Genomic DNA, 24,008 nt, shown 5'->3' with positions numbered 1-24,008 from the left:
AATGTCCTATTACTTATTTTTTGGATTCACATACTAACCCAAATATGTAGAACTAAATATGTGCATAATATCATACTGACTTCTTGCTGTTTTGATTTTCTAAATAATTCTTTTAACCAGCTCATGAAAAATTGACATAAATGTCCTAAGAATTACGACTTAAATTAGTCGCATTTCACACAACGCCAGCACTACTTGTGGAACATTTATTTATCCATCAGCATACTCTACGAAATGTCTGCTGAGAATAAAATAACGTGAACTTAACAAAATATGTATATTTTTCTCACAATTTATAAATTTTGTGTGCACGTATATGCGGTACCAATCCGCTCTCTATTTCTATTGTTATCAGTTTTGTCATGCAGCACTAGGAGACCGAGCTTTGCTTGTGAAGGGAATTCTATACATAAAAATGATATTTAATGTAATCTTCGTCTGGAAATGTATACCCCCCATACCCTGATTTACACAAGAAAACTTCTGTAATTTTATAGAATATTTTTTAAAAACAAAGATACAAAGGGGAAGGTATACAAAATGCAAAGTGTTTTGATTTTCTGGTTATTCTTTGTCAAACAATACCCAACAGATAAGTTAATAATTCTAACTTTATCTTTTGAATATTTTAGAACTTGAAATACGGTTGCCATTTAAATATGATGAATATTTCGCAATATAATGCTACTCAATCTGTGGTAATACTTTGACTTATGCTCTACCTTTACTTAGGCAGCGGTATTGCGCTGCCTATTATTTTTGTTTTGGCTTTGCGTGGCCTGCTGACATCAATGCTATTTCTCAATATCAATCGGTGAAGCCACAAAAAAATCAAGTTAATAAAAATCATAAATAATATTTCAATAAATCATGTGTGTTAAAATTTTAGTAAAACGAATTTTACATAGTCAAAATTCTATTCAAAATTACGAACAAATGATTAGCACGATAATTGGGGCAATCAGAATAGAATTTGGTTCAATTATGAAACCGAGCATCCTGTGCTGGGCGAGGGGCTTGGGAGAGAGGATATGTAGTGCAGCATTAGTGGTGAATCTGGCTCGAAAAAGCAGAGTGTATACGACATTCACCTTCACCCACCCGAAAGCTTGTTTGCGCTATACTATTGTCGTCTGCAGCAGCTCATTGCTGACAAAAAGCCAAGCATCAGCACTTATATTTGTGATTGTTTAATATGTGTTTATTGTTTATAGCGTATTGCCTAATGTTTTTTTTTCAAATTCACCAAGTAGTGTGTTTGCTAAAGAGTTATTATTCTTCACTATAACTTGAACAGCACCTTGTTTAATAGCACTCCCGCTTGTCCCCCTCTCCAATAAAATACCGTATCTACGCTACTGAGTACAACGGCCTAAAAAGCTGAGCATCCAGGCAATATACTTATCAAGACAATGAGATAGATTTTGAAATTTCAAAAAAGAAGGAAAAAATTACATGCAGCCAATCTTCATGGTTTCTTTTGCATTAACGAGTTTTTCAATCAAAATTGGGGAAGTCATGTTTCCTGAGTTATCTATCATTTTTACATTCCCCACTTGAGACAAGCCAACATCTCTCCTCGGACAGCATTTGAAGGGAAATAGAAAATCACAAAAATTAAATAAAAAACAAGTTTTTTTTAACTGAGTAAGGAGCGACATTAAAACTTAAAACGAACAGAAATTACTTTGTATATGAAACGGACTGCTCCTTCCCCAACGCCCCGCTCTTAAGCTAAAGTTTGACACTTTCTCTCAACTGTACTTTTTTAAAACAGTAAGATATTAAAGTTGTCTCTTCAAAAAGAACTAAATGGTCAGGATCTTCGTATATATGCTGGGCCAGAGCTGAATCCAAGTTGTCATTTTTATCTTCAAACCTCAGGGACTTATCTGTTGAAATTATGTGTTCATGCAATCGTTCCCCTAGTTATTGATGGGTCCTACCAATGTACAATTTTCCACATGAACACGGGACTCTGTAGACACCACTACCTAGTATAGGGTCAGTTCTATCCTTTCCCGAGTTGAAAAAATCTTCAACTTTTTTGTCCAGTTTTGAAAGAAACAGAGAGATTATGTTTTGTTTTTTTTTTCAAGTTTGTCGCTGAGTTTTGAGACGTATGGTAATGTGGTGAAAATTGTGTTCTCAATTGCCAGTGTAGCTGAATCAAGGGGACGGGTTCCCTATTTTCCTGTTTTATCTTTTCTAATCGTCTATCTATTATGTTTTCAATGAGGTTGATTGGGTAGCCATTGCAGAATAGAAATATCTTTAACATAATCTAACTCAGATTTTATATGATTACACGAACATACTTTTAGAACCCTGTCGACTAAAGAAATTACTACCCCTCTTTTCACAGAAGGAGGGTGATTTGACGAGAAATTTAAATACCGATTATTATGGGTTGGCTTTCTATATATAGAAAGCTCAAGGCTTGGAGTATTTTTTATAATTGAAACATTCAAGAAGGGGAGCTTCCCTGAATCTTCCAGTTCTATTGTGAATTGAAGATTCGAATCAAAAGAATTTAAATGTGCCAAAAAATCTTTTAGAGAGTCCTGACCATGTTCCCAAACAGCAAGAATATCATCAACAAAACGAAACCAGAGAGAGTGCTTTAAGGGAAATCATTCAAAGCAGATTGTCTTATGAAATCCATGTAAACATTTGCCAAAAAAGTAGACAAAACAGTGCCCATGGGTAGGCCTTTGACCTGAAGGAAAAATTTGTCTCGAAACATAACATTCAAAGAGAACTTGTTGCAAAGACGTAAAAGCGTCATTATTGTGTCAGTTTAATTACGACCAAGCAGAATTTTTCTCTAATTTTCTCTGCAAGGCCTGTTCACATTTATGGACATCGCATGAAGTGTACATGGAAACTGCATCAAAACTAGATAAGATAGTTTTTTCTGTTATACTTTGATTTTTTAGCTTCTCAACAAGATCAATGGATTTTTTTATATAAGATTTCTGTGTGATTAGAACAGGCTTAAAAAAAGTGGCTACATGAAAATTGTACATTGAAAATTGTAGGAAGGCGACACCTGTAGCTGGAGAACTATAACATGCTGCGATAGGACGTAAAGGAGTATCCTTCTTATGGAATTTGGGTAGACCCTAAAATTTTGGGGCTGAACAACCTTTGGTATAAAATTTTTTGCATATTTGAGGGGTGATTAGTCTATTGTCTTTTAAAATTTATAATTCTTTCTTCAACTGATGGGTGTATTTATTTGTGGAATCAGTTTTTATTTCTTTGTAAGTATTTTTATCCAAAAAAAGGGTATTTATTTTATTTTGATAATCTGCAAAATCCATATACACAACTGTGTTTCCTTTGTCCGCTCTTGTAATTACTATATTTTTATCTTTTTTCAAATTCGGAAGATTTTATTTCTTCCTTTGATTGAGTTGAAAGCGACCATGACGGCTTATAATCAAGAATACTCCTTACTGTTTCTCCTCTTAGTAGGAAGGGATTTTCAACTTCACCACGGGAGCTAAAAATACCGATTTCAATACTCGTAATATTTTTGATATTTTAACATGTGTCTGAGCCATTGCAAATTTAGGTCCTTTTGATAGAATACTTAGCTCCTTGGTTGTGAAAGCCTTGGAGGATAGATTTCCCAAAGAAGGACCATGACAAAATCTAGGGAGGAAAATCCGTGTTTGTTGAAAATGTTGACATTCTAGTTTTGCAAATTTTTCTGACAAGCGAGTTTTCTCTGAATTGAAAACGCGTTGGAAAGACCTTTGTGAGATATTTAAAATTTGGAAAAAATCTGGAACGGATAAAGTCTGATGTAGTAAAGATTTGAAATTAGATATTTTATTGCTAAGGACATATTTTTTGAGTCTATGGTCTTTTAAAATATGTGCTAGACTTTTGAAACCCATTCTCTGGATAAACAGGCCTTCAGATAGTGTACCTAAGTGTAAATTGTAACGTAAAGAAGGGGGTAGAATTTGATTTGCTTTGCAAGTTTCTAAGAAATTGAATTGACAAATAAGATTTGCGTGTTTTTTAACACAATTTAAAAAATCATATATATATATATATATATATATATATATATATATATATATATATATATATATATATATATATATATATATATATATGATTTTATATATATATATATATATATACATTTTATATATAAATATATGATTATATATATATATATATATATATATATATATATATATATATATATATATATATATATATATATATATATATATATATATATATATATATTATTCTACTTTACGTTGTTGAATAATTCAGTAGCAAACGAGAAGTACAACTTCAGAATCGCCATGACCCAGGGATCTTCCTAAACATAAGCCCCCTTTCCTAATCAAGGAAAATCGCTTTTTTCATGGGTGGCACTGACCTGCCCTCTTTCTTTTCTCCTTTTCTCTCCTGCTAGCAGGGAATTTAGTTTTGTGGGGACTATAAGGTTTTTACTTCTCAGATATAAGAAAAGTGGGCATCCCTTTCTGAAGGAGGTCTTCTTTTTTTATGCAACTTTTAAAATATTTTGAAGATTAGGTTATCAGTGATGCCTTTGGAATTAGAACATGTTTTTTTTTTGCCTTGTTAAATTTACTAAATCCCAAGATTATTCCATGCCTTGAAGAATAAATAAAAAAAAAACTAGTTTTTTAAACTGAAAGTAAGAAGCGATATTAAAACTTAAAACGGACAGAAATTACTCCGTATATGAAATGGGTTGTCCCCTCCAAAATCCCTTGCTCTTTACGCTAAAGTTTGATTCTTTGCCACAATTCTACTTTTTAAAACAATTAAAAACTTTAGCGTAAAGAGCGAGGGATTGCGGAGGGGACAACCCATTTCATATACGGAGTAATTTCTGTCCGTTTTAAGTTTTAATATCGCTCCTTACTTTCAGTTTAAAAAACTAGTTTTTTTATTTAATTTCTGAACGTTTTTGAATTAATTCATTTTTCATTTTGGCCCTCCGCACATTAATTAGTAAAATGAAATTTGCATATTAATTTTTTTTTTATTAAACGGCTTTCTCTTAGTTTTGATCAGACGATTTTGAGAAATAAGGGGTGGGGAAGGAGGCCTAGCTGCCCTCCAATTTTTCGGTTACTTAAAAAGGCAACTAGAACTTTTAATTTTTAACGAAAGTTTTATTAGTAAAAAATATACGTAACTTAAAAATTAACTTACGTAACAAACTTCTATGCTCTTATATTTTTTATTATGTATATGAGGGGGTTTGTCCCCTCGTTAATACCTCGCCTTTTACACTAAATCTTAAGTTTTGTCCCAATTCTTTAAGAATGACCCCTGAATCAGAAAGGCCGTGAAATAAATAGTTGAAATTACTAAAAACACTTAGCATAAAGAGCAAGGTATTTATCTCCTCCTAAATACCTCGCTCTTTATGCTAAAGTATTTTTTGAACCCCTCATATGCGTAATAATCTCTGTTAGTTTTAAGTTTTAATGCTACTCTTTACTTTCAGTTGAAAAACTTTTTCGTGTTTACATTTTCATTGTTTTTTTCTATAGTAATGCTAGAAAATCCCGCGCCCTTTTCATTGAATATCTCTTCCCCCATGACATGTTCCTCCAAGAGAAGCTCCTCCCACATAGCCTCCTCCCCTCAACCACGCCCCAAACCAAAAAACCCCCCTGAATCGTCCGTACACTTCCCAATAACCATTACTGTATGTAAACACTGGACAAAATTTGTAACTTGCAGCCCCTCCCCCAGAAGACTGTGGGGGAGTGAGTCATTCCGAAGACATAGTTAATATGGTTTTTGACTATGAGGAACAAAATGGCTATCTCAAAATTCGGATCCGTTGACTTTGGGAAAAAAATCAGCGTGGGAGGGGGCCTGGGTGCCCTCCAATTTTTTTGGTCACTTAAAAAGGGCACTAGAACTTTTCATTTCCGTTAGAATGAGCCCTCTTGCGAGGTTCTAGGACCACTTGGTCGATACGATGACCCCTGGGAAAAAAAACAACAAATAAACACGCACCCGTGATCTGTCTTCTGGCAAAAAATACAAAATTCCACATTTTTGTAGATAGGCGATTGAAATTTTTGCTATAGGGTTCTCTTATACGCTGAACACGATGGTGTGATTTTTGTTAAGATTTTATGACTTTTAGGGGGTGTTACCCCCTATTTTTCAAAATAAGGCACATTTTCTCAGGCTCGTAACTTTTGATTACAAAGATTAAATTTGACGAAACATATATATCTAGAATCAGCATGAAAATTTGATTCTTTTGATTTATCTCTTAGCATCAAAATTCCGTTTTTTAGAGTTTCGTTTACTATTGAGCCGGGTCGCTCCTTACTACAGTTCATTACCACGAACTGTTTGAAAAGAAAATAATTCGGTATTTTGGGGCTTCTGACATTATTACTCCTTTGCGGAAGTTAGGCTCAAAATTGGAAAAGGATTATATTTTTTCTCTGGGCCCCTTCCACCTCTTAGTTCGTTTATTTTCCCATTAGTTTTCACCTGTTTTCGCTTTATAGTTGTGTTATCTCTTAGCAGTTCTTTCGTTAGTTGAGAAACCCCCAAAACCAAAAATATCCCCCTGAAAACGTCTGTACACTTCCCAATAACCATTATTATATGTAAACATTGATCGAAGTGTGTAACTTACAGCCCCTCCCCCAGGGACTGTGGGGGAGTAAGTCATCCCCAAAGACATAGTTATTATGGTTTTCGACTATGCTGAACAAAATGGCTATCTCAAAATTTTGATCCGTTGACTTTGGGAAAAAATGAGCGTGGGAGGGGGCCTAGATGCCCTCCAATTTTTTGATCACTTAAAAAGGGCACTAGAACTTTTCATTTCCGTTAGAATGAGCCCTCTTGCGACATTCTAGGACCACTTGGTCGATACGATGACCCCTGGGGAAAAGAAAAAAAAACAAATAAACACCCACCCGTGATTTGTCTTCTGGCAAAAAATACAAAATTCCACATTTTTGTATATAGGAGCTTGAAACTTCTACAGTAGGGTTCTCTAATACGCTGAATCTGACGGTGTCATTTTCGTTAAGATCCTACAACTTTTAGGGGGTGTTCATCCTATTTTCCTAAATAAGGCAAATTTTCTCAGGCTCGTAACTTTTGATGGGTAAGACTAAACTTGATGAAACTTATATATTTAAAATCAGCATTAAAATGCGATTCTTTTGATGTAGCTATTGATATCAAAATTCAATTTTTTAGAGTTTTGGTTACTATTGAGCCGGATCGCTCCTTACTACAGTTCGCTACCACGAACTGTTTGACTGGTTATACAGTTTGATTTTTCGACTTACTATTTAATTTATTTCAAAAATGGACCAATGTGAATAGATTTACAACGGTCTGTAGACAAGAGCATAATATAAATAAATAATGATGATTTAATTCCAAAAAAGCAGAGAGAAGTGATACCACAGAAAAAAAATTTAAAGGCAAAATAGCTTATATTTTCGGCAAATTATAGAAACATCTTTAGAAGTTAAAAAAGAAAAGAAAATGTTCAAATTCTTAAATTATTTAGAGTTGGAAAGTAAGATGTCACCCTCTTTTGTTCTATTTCTAAATTAGTCAACAGACAAGAATCAAGCTTTGTTCCACATTGAATTGATTTGCAAATTTTCAGATTAATTTATATTTTAATATGATGAGTTCCGTATTTATTAGATTGGGATTTTTTAATTAAATTATTTTTCAAAAAATTAAAAGTGGTCCTTCATGGTAATTTTCCTCAGGATTATTAATTCAACAGTATATCTTTACAGGTAATAAATAGTAGTACTTTTTGACAAGGTAATAATATCCTGAAGTATACACAAGTGTTTACATAAAATTCAGACACAGATAATACACAGGAATACTCATAAACACGGAGTAAACGTAAGACAACTCAGGGCAAATTTTGATGCATCGGAGCCATTTTAATATAAATTCCGACTATCCATTTTCGATATTTGCTTTTTTCTTTTTTTGTTTTGTTGTTTCGCTGGTCGTACAACCTCGCCAAACTCAAGTAAAGAGCAAGGGGTCCTCAAATAGAATGGGAGGAGGTTTTAAATAGGATTTAAATAAAGTGGGATTGTCAGGTTTATTGTCATAGGCGGTTTAATATAGCAATGAGTTTTGTGCCAAGATGGTAATCCTTCTTTGCCTTTCTTATTATTTATTGTAGATCTTATATTTATTGTATATTTGTTAGTATTGTAGATTATTTATTGTAGGTTTTCTTATTATAGATTTATTATTATAAATCCGCCTCTAAAAACCACATTATTTCTTTTGAAGAAGTATGCAATGGACATTTTTCAATACTGTGAATTTTTCTTTCTTGGTGTCTGTGGCTCCCTTTCACAATGTCATATGGAAATCCGATTTGTAATTGAGCAATTCCATAAGGTTGGTAATAAAAGAAAAGATCAAATAAAAATTGCAATTTATTTTTGAAACTTGCAACGTGAAGGTAATTTTCAAATTAAAGAGGCAATCAAATTTTTTTTGCAGTTTTAATTTTCATGTTTTTTTTTTTCTAAGTAAATTAGAGAAGACAAAAGAGATTCAAGAAAGTATTTTAGAGTATTTTTGTATGACATATCCCTGACAAAATCTATGGCGTGATGTTTTACTGAACTATTGTATATTTTTCAGTGGCTAATGGATATTAGCTTGCTTCTGGTAAAATATGACACAATCTACTTGATTTAAACCAGAAGCTATCAATCTGATTGTTTATTTTAGGCTATTAATCAATTCCGACTGATTTTTGGATCTAGAAGAACGAGATGTGTCGTAGATTTAAAGTATAACAACGCTATTTGGAGCACAGTACAATATTCAACACTATTAATAATTGAGTAAATAAACGATGTTAATTATCCTTTACATGAAACGTAGGTCACACAGTTTGATTTTTTTGAAATTGTCAGTTTATAGTCAAACAGTTGGTGGTAACGAACTGTAAATAAGGAGCGATCCGGCTCAATAGTAACCGAAACTCTAAAAACATAATTTTGATACCAATAAGTATATCAAACGAATTGGCCTATTATGCTGGTTTCAAATATATAAGTTTCATGAAGTTTAGTCTTACCCATCAAATGCTACGAGCCTGAGAAAATGTTTCTGATTTTCCAAAAAGGAGGAAACTGGTTTTAGAAGTCATAGAATCTTAATGAGAATCACACCATCAGATTCATCGTATCAAAGAATCCTACTGAAGAGGTTTCAAGCGCATATCTCCAAAAATGTGGTATTTCGGTGTTTCTGGCCAGAAGAAACATCACGGATGCGTGTTTGTTTGTTTTTCAGGGGTGATCGTCTCAACCCAGTGATCCTAGAATATCAAAAGAGGGCTCGTTCAAAAGGAAATTAAGAGCTCTAGTGACCTTTTTAAGTTGGAGGGAAAATAGCCACCTCCCACGCGCCTTTTTTCTCAAAATCGTCCGATCCAAATTTTGAGATAGCCATTTTGTTCAGCATAGTAAAAAGGCCGAATAACTACGCCTTTGGAGATAATACGACTCTTCTTAACACGATTCTTCTTAAGTCTTGTTTCTCTTCGAAAACTCAATTTTACACGTGGGGATATTAAGGGTAATTGTTCGTGGTAAATTTTCACTAGAATTGAATTCTCTTGAGAATATATCCGTGAGGAGGAGGGATTTTCCCGTGGAGGTGAGACCAGTTTTCCTGGTATTATTTAAAAAAGATCACAAAATAAATAAAAAAAACTGAAAGCAGGGAGCAACATTAAAACTTAAAACGGACAGAAACTATTACGTATATGAAGGGCATTGTCCCTCTTCAACACCTAGCTCTTCACGCTAAAATTCGAATTTCGTCCCAATTCTTTAGAACGACTCCTGGAACACAAGCCTCATTTCATGAGAAAAATAAGAAGCTTTTTTAAATGTACTACAAAACTTTAGTGTAAAGACCGAGGTGTGGTGAGGAGGCAGCAACCCCCATGATATATGTCGTAATTTCTGTTTGTTTTAAGTTTTAATATTGCTCCTTACTTTCAATTGAAGAAACTTGTTTTTTTTTTATTTAATCTGAATTCAAAAGCTGAAGTCCCCTCCAGAGTTAACTGTTTTCCAGAGAGATATTTCTCTTTCTTTTACTATCTTGGTAAAACAGCCTGTGACACACAAGACATATAGATATATATGTGAACTATATGAAAAGCGAAAACAGTCTGTCCTTAGTCGAAATTAGAAAGGAGTAATAAAGTTGCTTTGGAATTTATTGCTTCTCCGTTTATTCGTCTAAAGTTTTAAATTCTACAATGGATTTAGTAAACAAGTTCTCCGTTAGTTCACTTTCAAAATTGAATGAACTAGAACAAAATAATCACTTAGCGGTTTCAATATGTTCAATATTATTCAAACTCGATAGATAGCCCCTGAAATTTACACTACATTTAAAACAAGAGCTAAGAGCTCATATGGCACTTGTGACGAGGCCAGAAGAGCCAAGAGTTCATATGGTATGAGCTCTAACAAAATTCTAAGAATCAATAGATCGATTTAAAAGGAAAACCAGAGGCTTAATGCCGGTCGGGATCTAAAATAAAAGCTCTGAGTCACGATGTCCTTCTAGTATCAAACTTCATTAAGATCCGATCACCCACTCTTAAGTTATAAATACCTCATTTTTTCTAATTTTTCCCTCTCCCTTTAGCCCCCAAGATGGTTGAATCAGGGAAAACGACTTTATCAAATCAATTTGTGCAGCTCCCAGACACGCCTACCAATTTTCATCGTCCTAGCACGTCCAGAAGCACCAAACTCGCCAAAGCACTTAACCCGACCCCCCACCTCCCCCAAAGAGAGCAAATACAGTACGGTTATGTCAATATCATATCTATGACATTTTCTTATTCTACCCACCAAGCTTCATCCCGATTCCTCCACTCTAAGCGTTTTCCAAGATTTCCGATTTCCCCTCCAACTCCTCCCAGTGTCAACAGATCTGGTCTGTATTTAAGCTCTGAGACATGAATTCCTTCTAAATATCAAATTTCATTAAGATCCGGTAACCCATTCTTAAGTTAAAAATACCTCAATTTTTCTAATTTTTCCAAATCAACATCCCCCAGCTCCTCCAAAAAGAACGGGACTGTTCCAATTATGTCAATCACGTATCTAAAACTTGTGCTTATTCTTCCCATCAAGTTTAATCCCGATCTCTCCAGTCCAAGTGCTTTCCAAGATTTCTGTTTCCCCCCTCCAACCCCCTATGTTCCCGGATCCAATTCGAGTCGAAAATGGAGCATCTGAGACATAAGATCCTTCTATATATCAATTTTCATTAAGATCCGATCACCTATTCGTAAGATAAAAATACCCCAATTTTCACGTTATCCAAGAATTCTGGGCTACCCCTTCAACTCCCCCCCAATGTCACAGGATCTGGTCGGAATTTCAAACAAGAGCTCTAAAGCACAAGATCCTTCTAAATATCAAATTTCATTAAGATCTGATCATCCGTTCGAAAGTTACAAATACCTCATTTTTCCGAATTACTCCCCCCCCCAACTCCACCAAAGAGAGTGGATCCGGTCCGGTTGTGTCAGTCACGCATCTTAGACTTCTTTTTATTCTTCCCACCTGGTTTCATCCTGATCTCTCCTAGTATTTTCCAAGATTTCTGGTCCCCCCCCCCCAACTGCCCCCCAATGACCCTAGATCCGGTTGAGATTTAAAATAAGAGATCTTATTTCTAAATATGAAGTTTCATGAAGATCCTATCACTTCTTCTTAAGTTAAAAATGCGTCATTTTTTCTAATTTTTCAGAGTTAACCCCCCCCCCCCCAATTCTCCCAAATAGAGCAGATCCATTCCGATTATGTCAATCACGTATCTAAGACTTCTGCTTATTTTCCAAGATTTTAGGTCCCCCAAAACTCCCGCCAATGTCACCAGATCCGGTCGGAATTTATAATAAGAGCTTTGAGACACAATATCCATCTAAATATCAAATTTCACTGAGATCCGATCACCCGTTCGTAAGTTAAAAATACTTCATTTTTTCTAGTTTTTCAGAATTAACTCTCCCCCCCCCCAGCTACCACAAAGAGAGCGGATCCCTTCCGGTTATGTCAATCACGTATCTAGAACTTGAGCTTATTTTTCCCACCAGGTTTCATCCCGATCCCTCCACTCTAAGTGTTTTCCAAGATTTTAGGTCACCCCCAACTCCCCAATGTCACCAGATCCGGTCGGGATTTAAAATAAGAGCTCTGAGACACGATATCCTTCCAAACATCAAATTTCATTAATATCCCATCACCCGTTCGTAAGTTAAAAATACTTCATTTTTTATATTTTTTCGAATTAACCAGCCGCCCACTCCCCCCAGATAGTCAAATAGAGAAAACGACTATTTCTAATTTAATCTGGTCCGGCCCGGAGTAATCTGGATACGCCTGCCAAATTTCATCGTCCTAGCTTACCCGGAAGTGCTGAAAGTAGCAAAACCGGGACAGACCGACAGACCGACAGAATTTGCGATCGCTATATGTCACTTGGTTAATACCAAGTGCCATAAAAATTTGCACAGGAATGCTACGACCGTTTTCAAATATCTACCTCTCGTACTGTTGTTAAATAGTTCATTAACGACAGTTTTGTAACTTAAGATATCAAAAGATATTCGACATCTCTACAACCAAGTTAAAATTTTATTTTTTAAAATCTCTCGAAAATACCTAAAATGATTACGTTATGGAGGCATACAAGTAAGCCTTCTATGACTTCCCCTTGCTTCTGATTCCTATGGAGAAAGACAGAAAGTTTTTTCTCTCTCTCGTATACTTTAAACTAATAGGGCAAACCACATGGGTCCCTGACCTAACTTTCTCTGGCTTTATCACATAAGCACTTGGACCGCTTATAACTTACTGAGAAAATAGCTTAGGTCAGGAAATAAAGGGGACGGACTTTTTAGAGGTACATTGAGTTTTGCTAGTCACACTTAATGTAGCCATGACACCATGGCTAAAATCAAGGAGAAATTTTCTTTTTGGAAAAAGAAATAAATTAAACACTTGCTCTTCCCAACTGAGGCGCTAGCAAGCTTCGATGTTCGAAAGTCAGGACTTCCCCAAAGAACTAAAATTTGAAGCTTATAGCCTCTGGACTGAAAAGGTCAGCCGTCTAAAACGTCTTGGGAAAGTCTGCTTGGACGTAGAAACCTACCGTTCAAATTTCAAGGGTACGTTTGAATGTTTTTCACTTAGACGGTAAGCTACCATATAAGTTACCTATCTTAGGTGATAAATTCCAGGTGAAACAGCCAAAATATTTCAAAGTCCCAGCTTTCAGGCATCAGGTAAAACCTTAAATGTTAACAACGGCAACTAATAAAAGTAGACAGCCCCCTGGGGCTGGGGGGAGGTTGTCGACCCCGGAGGCATAGTCATATTGCCTTTGGAATATTTTGAACAGAATGCCGATTTCAAATTTTGATTAGATTCATTTAGGGGAAAATGGGTGTGAGGGGGGACCATCGCCCTCCGATCCCTTTTGACTCTTAAAAAGGGACTAGAGCTTTGATTTCCGATCAAATTGAGCCTCTTCCAAAGTTTATACGATCACCTCTTCCATAAAAATCTCTAGGTATAGTTACTTAACCTTTGGAGTATTTTGAAGAAAATGGTAATCTTAAAGTTTTGATCAAACCGGTCACAAGTTGACACTCTAGCTATGAAGGTTCTGATTGGGTGATAGCCTCACTATGTTTCGGGTAATTTCTGTTTGTTTAAGTTTAACTTGATCATTGAGTTTAACTTTTGTTCGTTCTAGGTTTCATTTAATTATGTTGCGAGAGCAACACTTTGGTTTTGTCCCGTTTTTTTTCCTATGCCGTCGATCTCAGCTTATTCCTGGAAACTGGTAAGGGTCTAACCTGTGCGGTTTTTACGGAAAGTGTGGACCTCAGGCCAGATTGATGAATATGACTTTACACTTTGGAAAGCTCCGCAAAACTCTTGCCTGGGGCTAAAAAGGATGGTTTTTGCTTGTCCACGAGCCAGAGCCTATGGTGTGCGAAGTGAAGTAGAGTTATATAGCCTATGTCTGAGAGGAGTATCTGAAGTTGTGCAGCCAAGCTTTTGTTTCATCAAACCATGTTTCTGCTTTCGAGTGGAAAGCTCCGTTCTAGCAGGCAAGCAGGCAGGCTCCACTTTCAAATTGAAGATGGACTAAAATCTATAAATTTTAAATATATGCCGCAGTTACCCGGCCCCACAGCCAATATATATTCTTTGAGTGATAAACAAAAAATTTACAGAAGCAAAAATGTGGCATTTTCCCACGGATTCGTAAGTGCTGTCATCTATTGTTTCTACCCATTTCTGTTCGTGATTGCAGCTAAGTTTATCATTCGGTTTTGTGGACTTGGGATTGCGGTAGAGAAATGGTATCAGATGTGCCTAATAAACTGTAAAAGTTCTCTCATTACTAAAGAAAGCTGGCCTACGGCAAAAAAAAATCAACTTTTGATCTAAGACAGATAGAATTTTTTTCGAAGGCAATCGATAGCTCTTGATGAGCTGATTAAAGCATATAACTTCCATTTTTTGGTACAAAAATTCCCTCATAAGGTATACCAGTTTGAAAGTTTCAAGGGGTTGACAACTTCAGTAGTAAGGTACACACTGAAACGAAATCTAGGCCGATACAAATTGTGAGACATATAGAGGACTTGTAAGCAACAGTCGGCTGTTAGGTAACAATCATCTTCGGCAATGAGGGGCTAGCAACTTCTGCTAGTTTGGTGTATCTATTATTTATTTCCAGTGTATTTGATGGTAAAACCAATTTGGTTCCAGTGGTAAGACATGTATGGGACTTGTAAGTAATGATCTGCTGTTAGGCTACAGTCAACTTCAGCGATGAGGGGTTTGCAACTATGCTAGTTGGTGTACCCATTTATTTGTTTCTGGTGAACTTGATGCCTATCACGAGAGAGGGACTTATAAGTAAGAATCGGTTCACTATGGGCGAGAAACGGCTGTTAGCTCATAATCATCTTTGGCAATGAGGGGTTTGCCACTTTTGCTAGTTGGTGTACCTATTATTTGTTTCCGGTGTATTTGATGGTTAAACCAATTTGTTTCCAGTGGCAAGACATGTAGGGGCCTTGTAAGTCCCCAACAGTCTCCTTGTAAGTAATAATCGGCTGTTGGGCTACAATCATCTTCAGTTTTGAGGGGTTTGCAACTTTTGCTAGTTGGTGTACCCATTTATTTGTTTCCGGTGATAGTGATGTCTATCACGGGAGAGGGACTTGTAAATAAGAATATGTTCACTTTGGGCTAGAAATTCGTGCAAAATTGGTTCACATTGTATTTGATCTCTTTAAGTCTGACAGAATTAAGTGTTTACGCAACGATTGCAAACGATAACATAAAACATAAAGTAGTTTGGTAATAATTAGTGTCACTAATGGTATTTTAATCCTGAAAAGTTACGGAAAGCTTTATAATACCAACTAGATTATATAAGATATTGTTCCAAGTTTTCATCCGTCACGATGTCTACGACTGAAAAGGAAAGTTCAACTGGCTGCAAAGTCAATTTAGTCCCTTCTTTCAATATTATTTTGTAGTTGTTTTTTTTTTCAACGCTGAGGAATAGACTTTGGTCATGTGATAACTGATTGCGTTCTTGTTTGAACATACCGTTTTAAAATCTTCGATAGGCTGACAACTTCATTATTTAACCGATAGTGAAGAAACAAGCACAAATGAGAATGTAAAACAATGAGATAGTTTCGTAACAATTAATAGAATGTCGTCTACGGTATTTTGATCCTGAAAAGTTAGGGATATCTTTATAATACCAACTAGATTATATAAGATATTGTTCCAAGTTTTCATCCGTCACGATGTCTACGATTGAAAAGGATAAAGTTCAACTGGCTGCAAAGTCAATCTAGTCCCTTCTTTCGATATAATTTTGCTGTTGTTTTTTCAACGATGAGGAATAGCCTTTACTCATGTGATTACAGATCGATAGCGAAGAAACAAAACCAAAGCGTTGCTCTCGCAACACTTTAGTCTCGAAGCCGGACAAAGGTTGCCGCAACACTTTACGTTGCCCGGGCAACGTAGGTCTAGTTATTGATTGTAATTACCGTTTATTTTAAGTTTGACTTGATTGTTTGTTTTAATTTTTTGTTCGTTCTAGGTTTCGTTTTCCTTATTCTATATAACTTCTCTTCGTTTTAAGTTTGGCTTATAATTTGAATTAATATTCACTTGACATGGGATTCAGCATTGCTCATTAATTTTCTTCGAAAAATGTTCGTTTAACGTGTGAAATTAAACAAAGAATCTACGTCTAATAAAGTGACAGTTCCAAACTTGAAAAGAGCGGAATTTACTATGAAGGATGAAATGTAATCGTAAACGATCTGAAATTAGAATTAATAATCGAGCGAAACTTAAAAAGAACAGAAACTGCCACCTCAAGAGCCCTCAAAATTTGTGATTGTGATTTTACTACTATAAAATCTAGAAAGATGCTCAAATTGAGTTTTATTTAGTCAAAAAAAAAGAGAGAGTTCTGTGATTTCAGAATGTATACGAAGGAAAAACAGTAGAATATTATGTCAGCTAGATTTTGGAAAGATACTTTTATGGATATTTTTACCAAAAAGTGCCATTTTTGTGGTGTTTTCATTCAAAAGTTGATAAAAAAGAGCGGGATTGACCTCGATCCCCCGGGTTTGGAAAAATACATCTTCCTGCTTAGTTTTTTTAGATTGACACTACTGCAATAAGGCCACCTTTCATTGGTGTGAATGGAGTTTGCATATCATTGAAAACTATAGCTTAAGTTGATAGTTTTGTTCAGCCAAATAACTTCTTTTTACACTTTCAAGGGATGGATTTTGAAGGAATAAATCACTGATGGCAGCTAATTTATTTTTAACTTGTAGGGCTTAATTTACCGTTTCAAAAGAACTAATATCAAAAGGAGTTTCTGGGAAAAACAAGAAGTGTCCAAAATATTTTCGGTTCCGTTTTTGAGTTTTTTCCGCATTTCTAACATAAACTAAACCGATATCTATGCTTTTGGTTCTGTAAGTTATATCTCCAAGTGGTAATGTGGACTCGTGAGAGTTATATTTCGAAAAGAGATCTAGTTATATTTTAAAAACGAATACGTTTTACAGGTTATCCTCTAGGCCTTCTTGAAAAAAAAAGAAATAAATCGAGCATTGACATCTTAATAAGAAGGATTGCTGATCTTTTTTGTTGGCGAGTAAATGGACAACCAATTCTTCGACATTTCGGAAAGCATAACTTAAAAAAAAAGTTACGATAATGTTTTCCATGAAGGGTCACGCACTTTCTGCCACCTGATGCCCATCTCGGAGCGCCACGTGTACCGCGGAGCTCCTCCACAGGTGGCACGGTTCTACCACGGATACCACAGTTTCTGCAACTCTTTGTACAGTTGTTTCCTACATGTCATTCTTTCGCCACGCTTAGCACGTGCCATCTGGTGCACTTGATTTCTGAAAGTCGGCACCCCCCTGTTTTTTATACTTTTACTAGCTTACCAAGCTCCATTTTAAACTTCATAAATTTAAGACATCACGTATCTGAGTCTAATTATAGTACTGTAAAAATCCAATTATAGCTGGCACATCAATCAGTGATGCACACTACATTAACATCTTTAGGTTTGCGTGTGCAAATACTATAGATGATTTATCCCAAAGGAAGTAGAATTTATAGTCTTTGAATGAGTGACGTAATCACTCCTTAATAACACCTTTGCCATTTAGCCTTTTATGCTGGTTCCTTTCGAGAATTAAATAATAAAAAAACGAGTTTTTTAACTGAAAGTAAGGAGCGACATTAAAACTTAAAACGAGCAGAAATTACTCCGTATATTAAAGAAGCTGTTTCCTCCTAAAAGACCCGCTCTTTGTGCTAAAGTTTGAGTCTTTCTCCCAAATCTACTTTTCAAAACAGTGAAAAACTTTAGCGTAAAGAGCGGGTCGTTGAGGAGGGAACAGCTTCTTTCATATACAGAGTAATTTCCACTCGTTTTAAGTTTTAATGTCGCTCCTTACTTTCCGTTAAAAAAATTCATTTTTTTAATTTAATTTCTGAACGTTTTTGAATTAATGCATGTTTTGATTTTGGCTCTCCGCACATGAATACTTAGAACGAAATTTGCATATTTTTTTTTGGCTAGATGGCTTTTTCCTAGTTTTGATCTTGCGATTTTGAGAAAAAAGGAGTGGGGGAGGAGGCTTAGTTGCCCTTCAATCTTTTGGCTACCTAAAAATGCAACTAGAACTTTTAATTTCTTACCAACGTTTTTATTAATAAAAAATACACGGAACTTCCGAATTAACTTTCGTAACGAACTTCTATATTCGTGTATTTTTATTACGTATATGAGGGGGTTTGCCCCCTCTTTAATACCTTGCTCTTTACGCTAAAAATTAAATTTTGTCCCAGTTCTTTAAGAATGACCCCTGAATCACAAAGGCCGTAGAAGAAATAATTGGAATTACTAAAACACTTTAGCGTAAAGAGCAGGTATTTTGGAGGAGATGAACCCCTCATATGCATAATAATTTCTGTTCGTTTAGTTTTAATGCTGCTCCTTTCTTTCAGTTGAAAAAAGTTTTTCATATTTATCTTTTCATTGTTTTTGTTTTAAATAATATTAGAAAATCCTGCTCCCCCTTCATGGAAATTCTCTCCTCCCTTGACAAATTCCTCCATGGAAAGATCCTCCCATGTAACCCCCTCCCCTCAACCCCCTCCCTATCCAAGAAAATAATTCCCCTGAAAACGTCTGTACATTTCCCAATAACCATTACTATATGTAAACACCGGTCAAAGTTTGTACCTTGTAGTCCCTCCCCCGGGAACTGTGAGGGAGTAAGTCGTCCCCAAAGACATAGTTATTAAGTTTTTCGACTATGCTGAAGAAAATCGCTATCTCAGAATTTTGACCCGTTGAATTTGGGAAAAAATGAGCGTGGGAGGGGGTCTAGGTGCTCTCCAATATTTTTGGTCACTTGAAAAGGGCACTAGAAATTTTAATTTCCGTTAGAATGAGCCCTCTCGCAACATTCTAGTGCCTCCCGTTAAGATTCTCTCGTTAAGATTCTAGGACTTTTAGGGGGTGTTTCGCCCTATTTTCCAAAATAAGGCAAATTTTTCTCAGGCTCGTAACTTCTGATAAGTAAGACTAAACTTGATAAAACTTATATATCTTATATCAGCATAAAAATCCGATTCTTTTGATGTATCTATTAGTATCAAAATCCCATTTTTTAAAGTTTCGTTTACTATTGATCCGGATCGCTTCTTACTACAGTTCGTCACCAGATACTATTACTTACGTTACTGTTTGACAGTTAAAAGAAAAAAGTAGATCAAGGAGTGATGTTCGAGCTTGTGAGTTGAATTAAATATAAAAAAAAGTTTTTTTTAACGGAAGGTAAGGAGCGACATTAAAACTTAAAACGAACAGAAATTACTTCGTATGTGAAACGGACTACTTCCTCATCAATGCCCTGCTCTTTACGCTAAGTTTGACTCTTTCTCTTAACTCTACTTTTTAAAACAATAAAAAACTTTAGCGTAAAGAGTGGGGAGTTGATGAGGAAGCAGCCCCTTTAACATACGAAGTAATTTCTGTTCGTTTTAAGTTTTGATGTCGCTCCTTACTTTTCTTTTTATTTTTATTTAAATATTTTTTTATTTAATTTCTGAACATTTTTGAATCAATGCATGTTTTGATTTTGGCTCTCTGCAGATGAATAATTAAAACGAAATTTGCATATTTATTTGTTTGGCTAAATGGTGTTCTCATAGTTTTGATCGAATGATTTTGAGAAAAAAGGAACGGGGGAGGAGGCCTAGTTGTCCTCCGATTTTTTGGTTACTTATTAAGGTAACTAGAACTTTTATTTTTGGATTTTGTAGAGTTATCCCTTTATATTTTAGAATTTATTTTGAAAAAACGCTGACTTGCGCAACTTCCGGTATAGGTGAAAGTCAAAGCCCTCGCATATTTGCTAGAAATTAAGCTAAGGTTGACATGATTTTTGAAATCTGACTCACATTCATTTTGAGTAAATTACTGGGAAACTGATTCAACAAGGCTTCCTTGGGTTATGGGCGTGTTTGAAATTCAAATTGCACAAGAAGCTCAGCCGACTTTTTCATATAAAACAGTTTTTTGTTGTTGTGATTTTGCCGAGTAATGCGGCAGAGCGCGTTGGGCTATTGACAGAGGCTGGGCTATTTGTCTGTTGCCGAGTACCAAACAATTCGTGGTAACGAACTGTAAGGGAGGAGTGACTCGGCTCAATAGCAACCAAAACTCTAAAAGACAAAAATTTTGTTAATGATAGATATACCAAAAGAACTGGCTTTATATGCTGATTCCACATATATAAAATTCATTAAGATTGATGTTACCCACCAAAAACTACGAGGCTGAGAAAATCTGCCTGATTTTTGAAAATTGGAGGAAACGCCCCAAAATAGTCAAGCAATCTTAATGAAGATCACGCCACCAGACTCATAATATCAGAAAACTCTACTGTAGAGGTTTCAAACTCTTATCTATAAAAATGTGGATTTTTTTTTGTCAGAAGAAAGAGTATGAATGCATATTTTTTCGTTATTTTTTTCCCAGGGGTGATCATATCGAACCAATTGTTCTAGAAGATCGATAGAGGGCTCATTAAAATGGAAGTAAGAATTCTAGTGCATTTTTTAAGTGACTAAAAGATTGGAGGACAACTAGCCCCCTTTCCACGTCCCCTGTTCCCGAAAGAGATCAAGTCAAAATTATGAGCTAGCCATTTCATCCAGTATAGTCGAAAAACACGGTAGAAATGTTTTTGGGGGCGATATAACTCCCTATAGTCTCTGGGGAAAGGGCCGTAAGTTACGAAATTTACCCATTGTTTAATTATAGTATTTTTTATTGGGAAACATTTGGTATATTTTTTGGGAGGGGGTTGCGGAATGAGCCTCCATTGGGGCAATTTTCTATGGTGAGGAGAGTCTCTGGGGAAATTTTCCAGGATAAATCATACACATAGGGAGGAGGGGATTTCCTGTTATGATTTTAAAAAATGGCCAGAAATTAAATAAAAATACAGTTTTTCAACTAATAATAAGGATCAATAGTAAAACTTTAAATTAAAAGAAAATATTCCATATGTGAGGGGGGCTGCCTTTTCCTCAGCCTTCGCTATTTACACTAAAGTGTTTGAATTTTGTCACGATCCTGTTCAAACAAATGAGATGTGGAATTTGAATGAAAATTATTTTAAAGAACTTTAATACTTCAGCGTAAAGACCGTGGTTTGATGTCCCCCATGTATGGAATAAATTACTTTCGTTTGAAGTTTCAATATTCCTCCTTGTAATCAGTTGTAAAAAAAAAAAAAAAACATTTTTAGTTTAATTTAAGGAAGAAGTGAGTGAATTAGCATCCGAAAATGGTAGTTTGTAATCTAGCTTAGACTTTGTTCACATAACAATCAGTAATACATCTCTAGAATCAGAAACTGATTATATAAAAAACAAAAAGCTCAGAATCGTGTCAGAAAAAATTATTCTGGAATAAAACAATCAAAACCGCGTTTAGGTAACTGGAAACCGTGTTAAGTATTCTTTAATAATAAGTTATATAGATTACTGAGAAAATTTTAATTCCTAGAAATTATAGATATTACTATGAAAAGCTCACATTGGATGAAATTTTGCACCAAAACTGCATATTTTTCAAAATAAGAGAAGGAAGGAAAATATTTATGAGGACATAACCAAACTCAACGGCTGTATCTGCTATTTCTTTTGGAAATAAGTCAAATGGCTCACGGAAATTGCTCAATAGATGCTTACCCCGAAACAAAATTATGTTTAGCACTTAATGCAAGTAATTTGTCCTTAAAAACAAATTGAGAATTTTCCCAATAAGCCCCTGGGTTTTGAGCACGAATATAATTTGAATTGTAATTTTCGTCTAATTAATTACCAGACCATTTTTGGTGAGAGAGAGAAAGATGGGTTTATTAATATAAATAAACAAAACAAACCAAGTAAACGGCCCGAAGCAAAGCTTGTTTGGGCTAAAAACCCCAGTACGCATACAAATAAAAATCATGTTTCAGATCATGGTGATTCAGATCATATAGAAAAATAAATCATGTTTCAATAAAAATTAACCATATTACCTATCAGTTCAATGGAATATGAGAATGGAATTAGATTGTAATGCCTAGTTCTTACTATGGGTAACAACTATTACCGGTTGGTTTTCTTACTTTTGGATAACGGATCATTCCTATTTTCAGAAACAATATATGAATAACAACTAAAAACAAAAGTCTAATGATTTTTTAAAACTACTGTTAGGAGATGTTTCTTGTTTTCGGCTTTGCTCGATTTGTATGATATTTTTTTTATGTTTTAACAACCGGTATAGAGATTGCCATAGTTATATTCGACAGGGATTTTAGTTCTAGATTATGAGAAATATACCAGACACAATTGGTTTTGAATTGCTTTTGCCGTGCTGAATTTGATTTTCGATATGTACTCCGTCTCGAACTACGCTACAAGTTTATGGCTAAACTCCTTAAAAAATAATGCAGCTCCAGTTCATGCTAGTTTAATCACCTACCGTGTTGGCCTTAGTTTCGCATCTTGTTTCTGGTCTTCTGTAGATTCATTAGTTGAATCAGAAGAGCTTCCGAGCCTTTCTTCAATCGTCATTTTATCACCCAATGACCACAAGAAACCATACGACTTTCTTTAATCCATTTAACACTTTTACAACTTTGTCTACCGTTTCCAAGACAGAAACCTTGTACTGGTCCTTACGTTTTAATTATCAAAACGTTACTAGGTTACTCCAGCATTGGAGAAAGTTTTATTTTTACTTGGAGTATTGCCTTTGGCTATGAAGTACGTCCAACAGTGTCCAAAATATTAGATTGAGTTCTTCAAATTAATATAACATTGACAGCTCAGGGATTAGTAGGTTTAAGGCATGATATATTTCAGAAGCTCAGAAATAGCAACATTCTGTTTGTCAAATTAACTGGAAGGAGTGTTTTCGTTTGAAAGAAAAAATAAAAACAAAAAACTTTCTTTTAGTATTAAAGAGCGTAGTTGGAACAAAATAAATTCCTTCAGATTTTATGCAATATACATTTACAAAACTAGCTCTAGTCAGCTGACTCATGGTATTTCCAATATTTGTGGAATTCTGAAGAGCTAGCGCTTATCTGAAAACACAAAACTAAAAAAAAAGTATGTTTTCTTAGAAGTAAACTAGTCCTTAACTATCCTACAGAAAATAAAAGGCTAATTTAAATGGCTCTCAATAGTATTTCACCGTTCATTATATTGATAACTACAATGTTAATTCTCTATACACAAAACTCAAGCAAACTCAGTCTTCAGTTAAGTATTATTTTGAGCATTTGACAAACATAGGGAAATATCATGAATCAGTTTTTTGTAGCCAGAATTGTAGACTTGTTGCGAAGCAATAATTTTTGTTTGTTCTAAGTTTCAGCTTTGCTTTTGATTCCATTTGGAAACTTTGTTTTTGTTAAGAAATTTTTGCTCGCTTTTAGTTTTCTTAAATATGCAAAATAAAGCTTTAAAATCGATTTTTCTCTAACTTGGGCGAAAGAGCTAATCAAGTCAACACGAATTTTTGCTGAAATCGGTCACCAAAGATAGGTTTGACATCTTCTCTCTCTTAAACTTTACCACGTATGACGTATGTGTAACTGTCATATCATAGATTTGTCACATGTAACATTCATGCAACACATGCCATGAAACAGTGTCTCACAGTGTCGGAAAAACCTACAAGTTTGTCTGACACTGTAATATTTCGAGAAAAACTAAATGCTACAGCATAAGTCATATTTGTGTTAGTAT

At 35.1% G+C, this 24,008-nt stretch overlaps 1 protein-coding gene across 2 annotated transcripts in view; it reads right to left on the bottom strand.

Annotated features, from left to right (window-relative positions):
* The window catches only part of LOC136026396 (GRAM domain-containing protein 4-like), a 107,000-nt gene extending 84,037 nt beyond the window's left edge, over positions 1 to 22,963 (bottom strand). For both annotated transcript variants that reach the window (XM_065702950.1, XM_065702951.1), the window contains exon 1: positions 22,735 to 22,963. In XM_065702950.1, the coding sequence (XP_065559022.1) occupies positions 22,735 to 22,826 (92 nt within the window). In that variant the 5' untranslated portion in view covers positions 22,827 to 22,963. The remainder of the gene's footprint in view (positions 1 to 22,734) is intronic.
* Positions 22,964 to 24,008: the final 1,045 nt, after the last annotated feature.

Source organism: Artemia franciscana, chromosome 4, assembly GCF_032884065.1.
Source record: "Artemia franciscana chromosome 4, ASM3288406v1, whole genome shotgun sequence".
Lineage (NCBI taxonomy): Eukaryota > Metazoa > Arthropoda > Branchiopoda > Anostraca > Artemiidae > Artemia > Artemia franciscana.
Note: the sequence above shows the minus strand (reverse complement) of the source record. Positions and strands in the feature narration are given on the sequence as shown.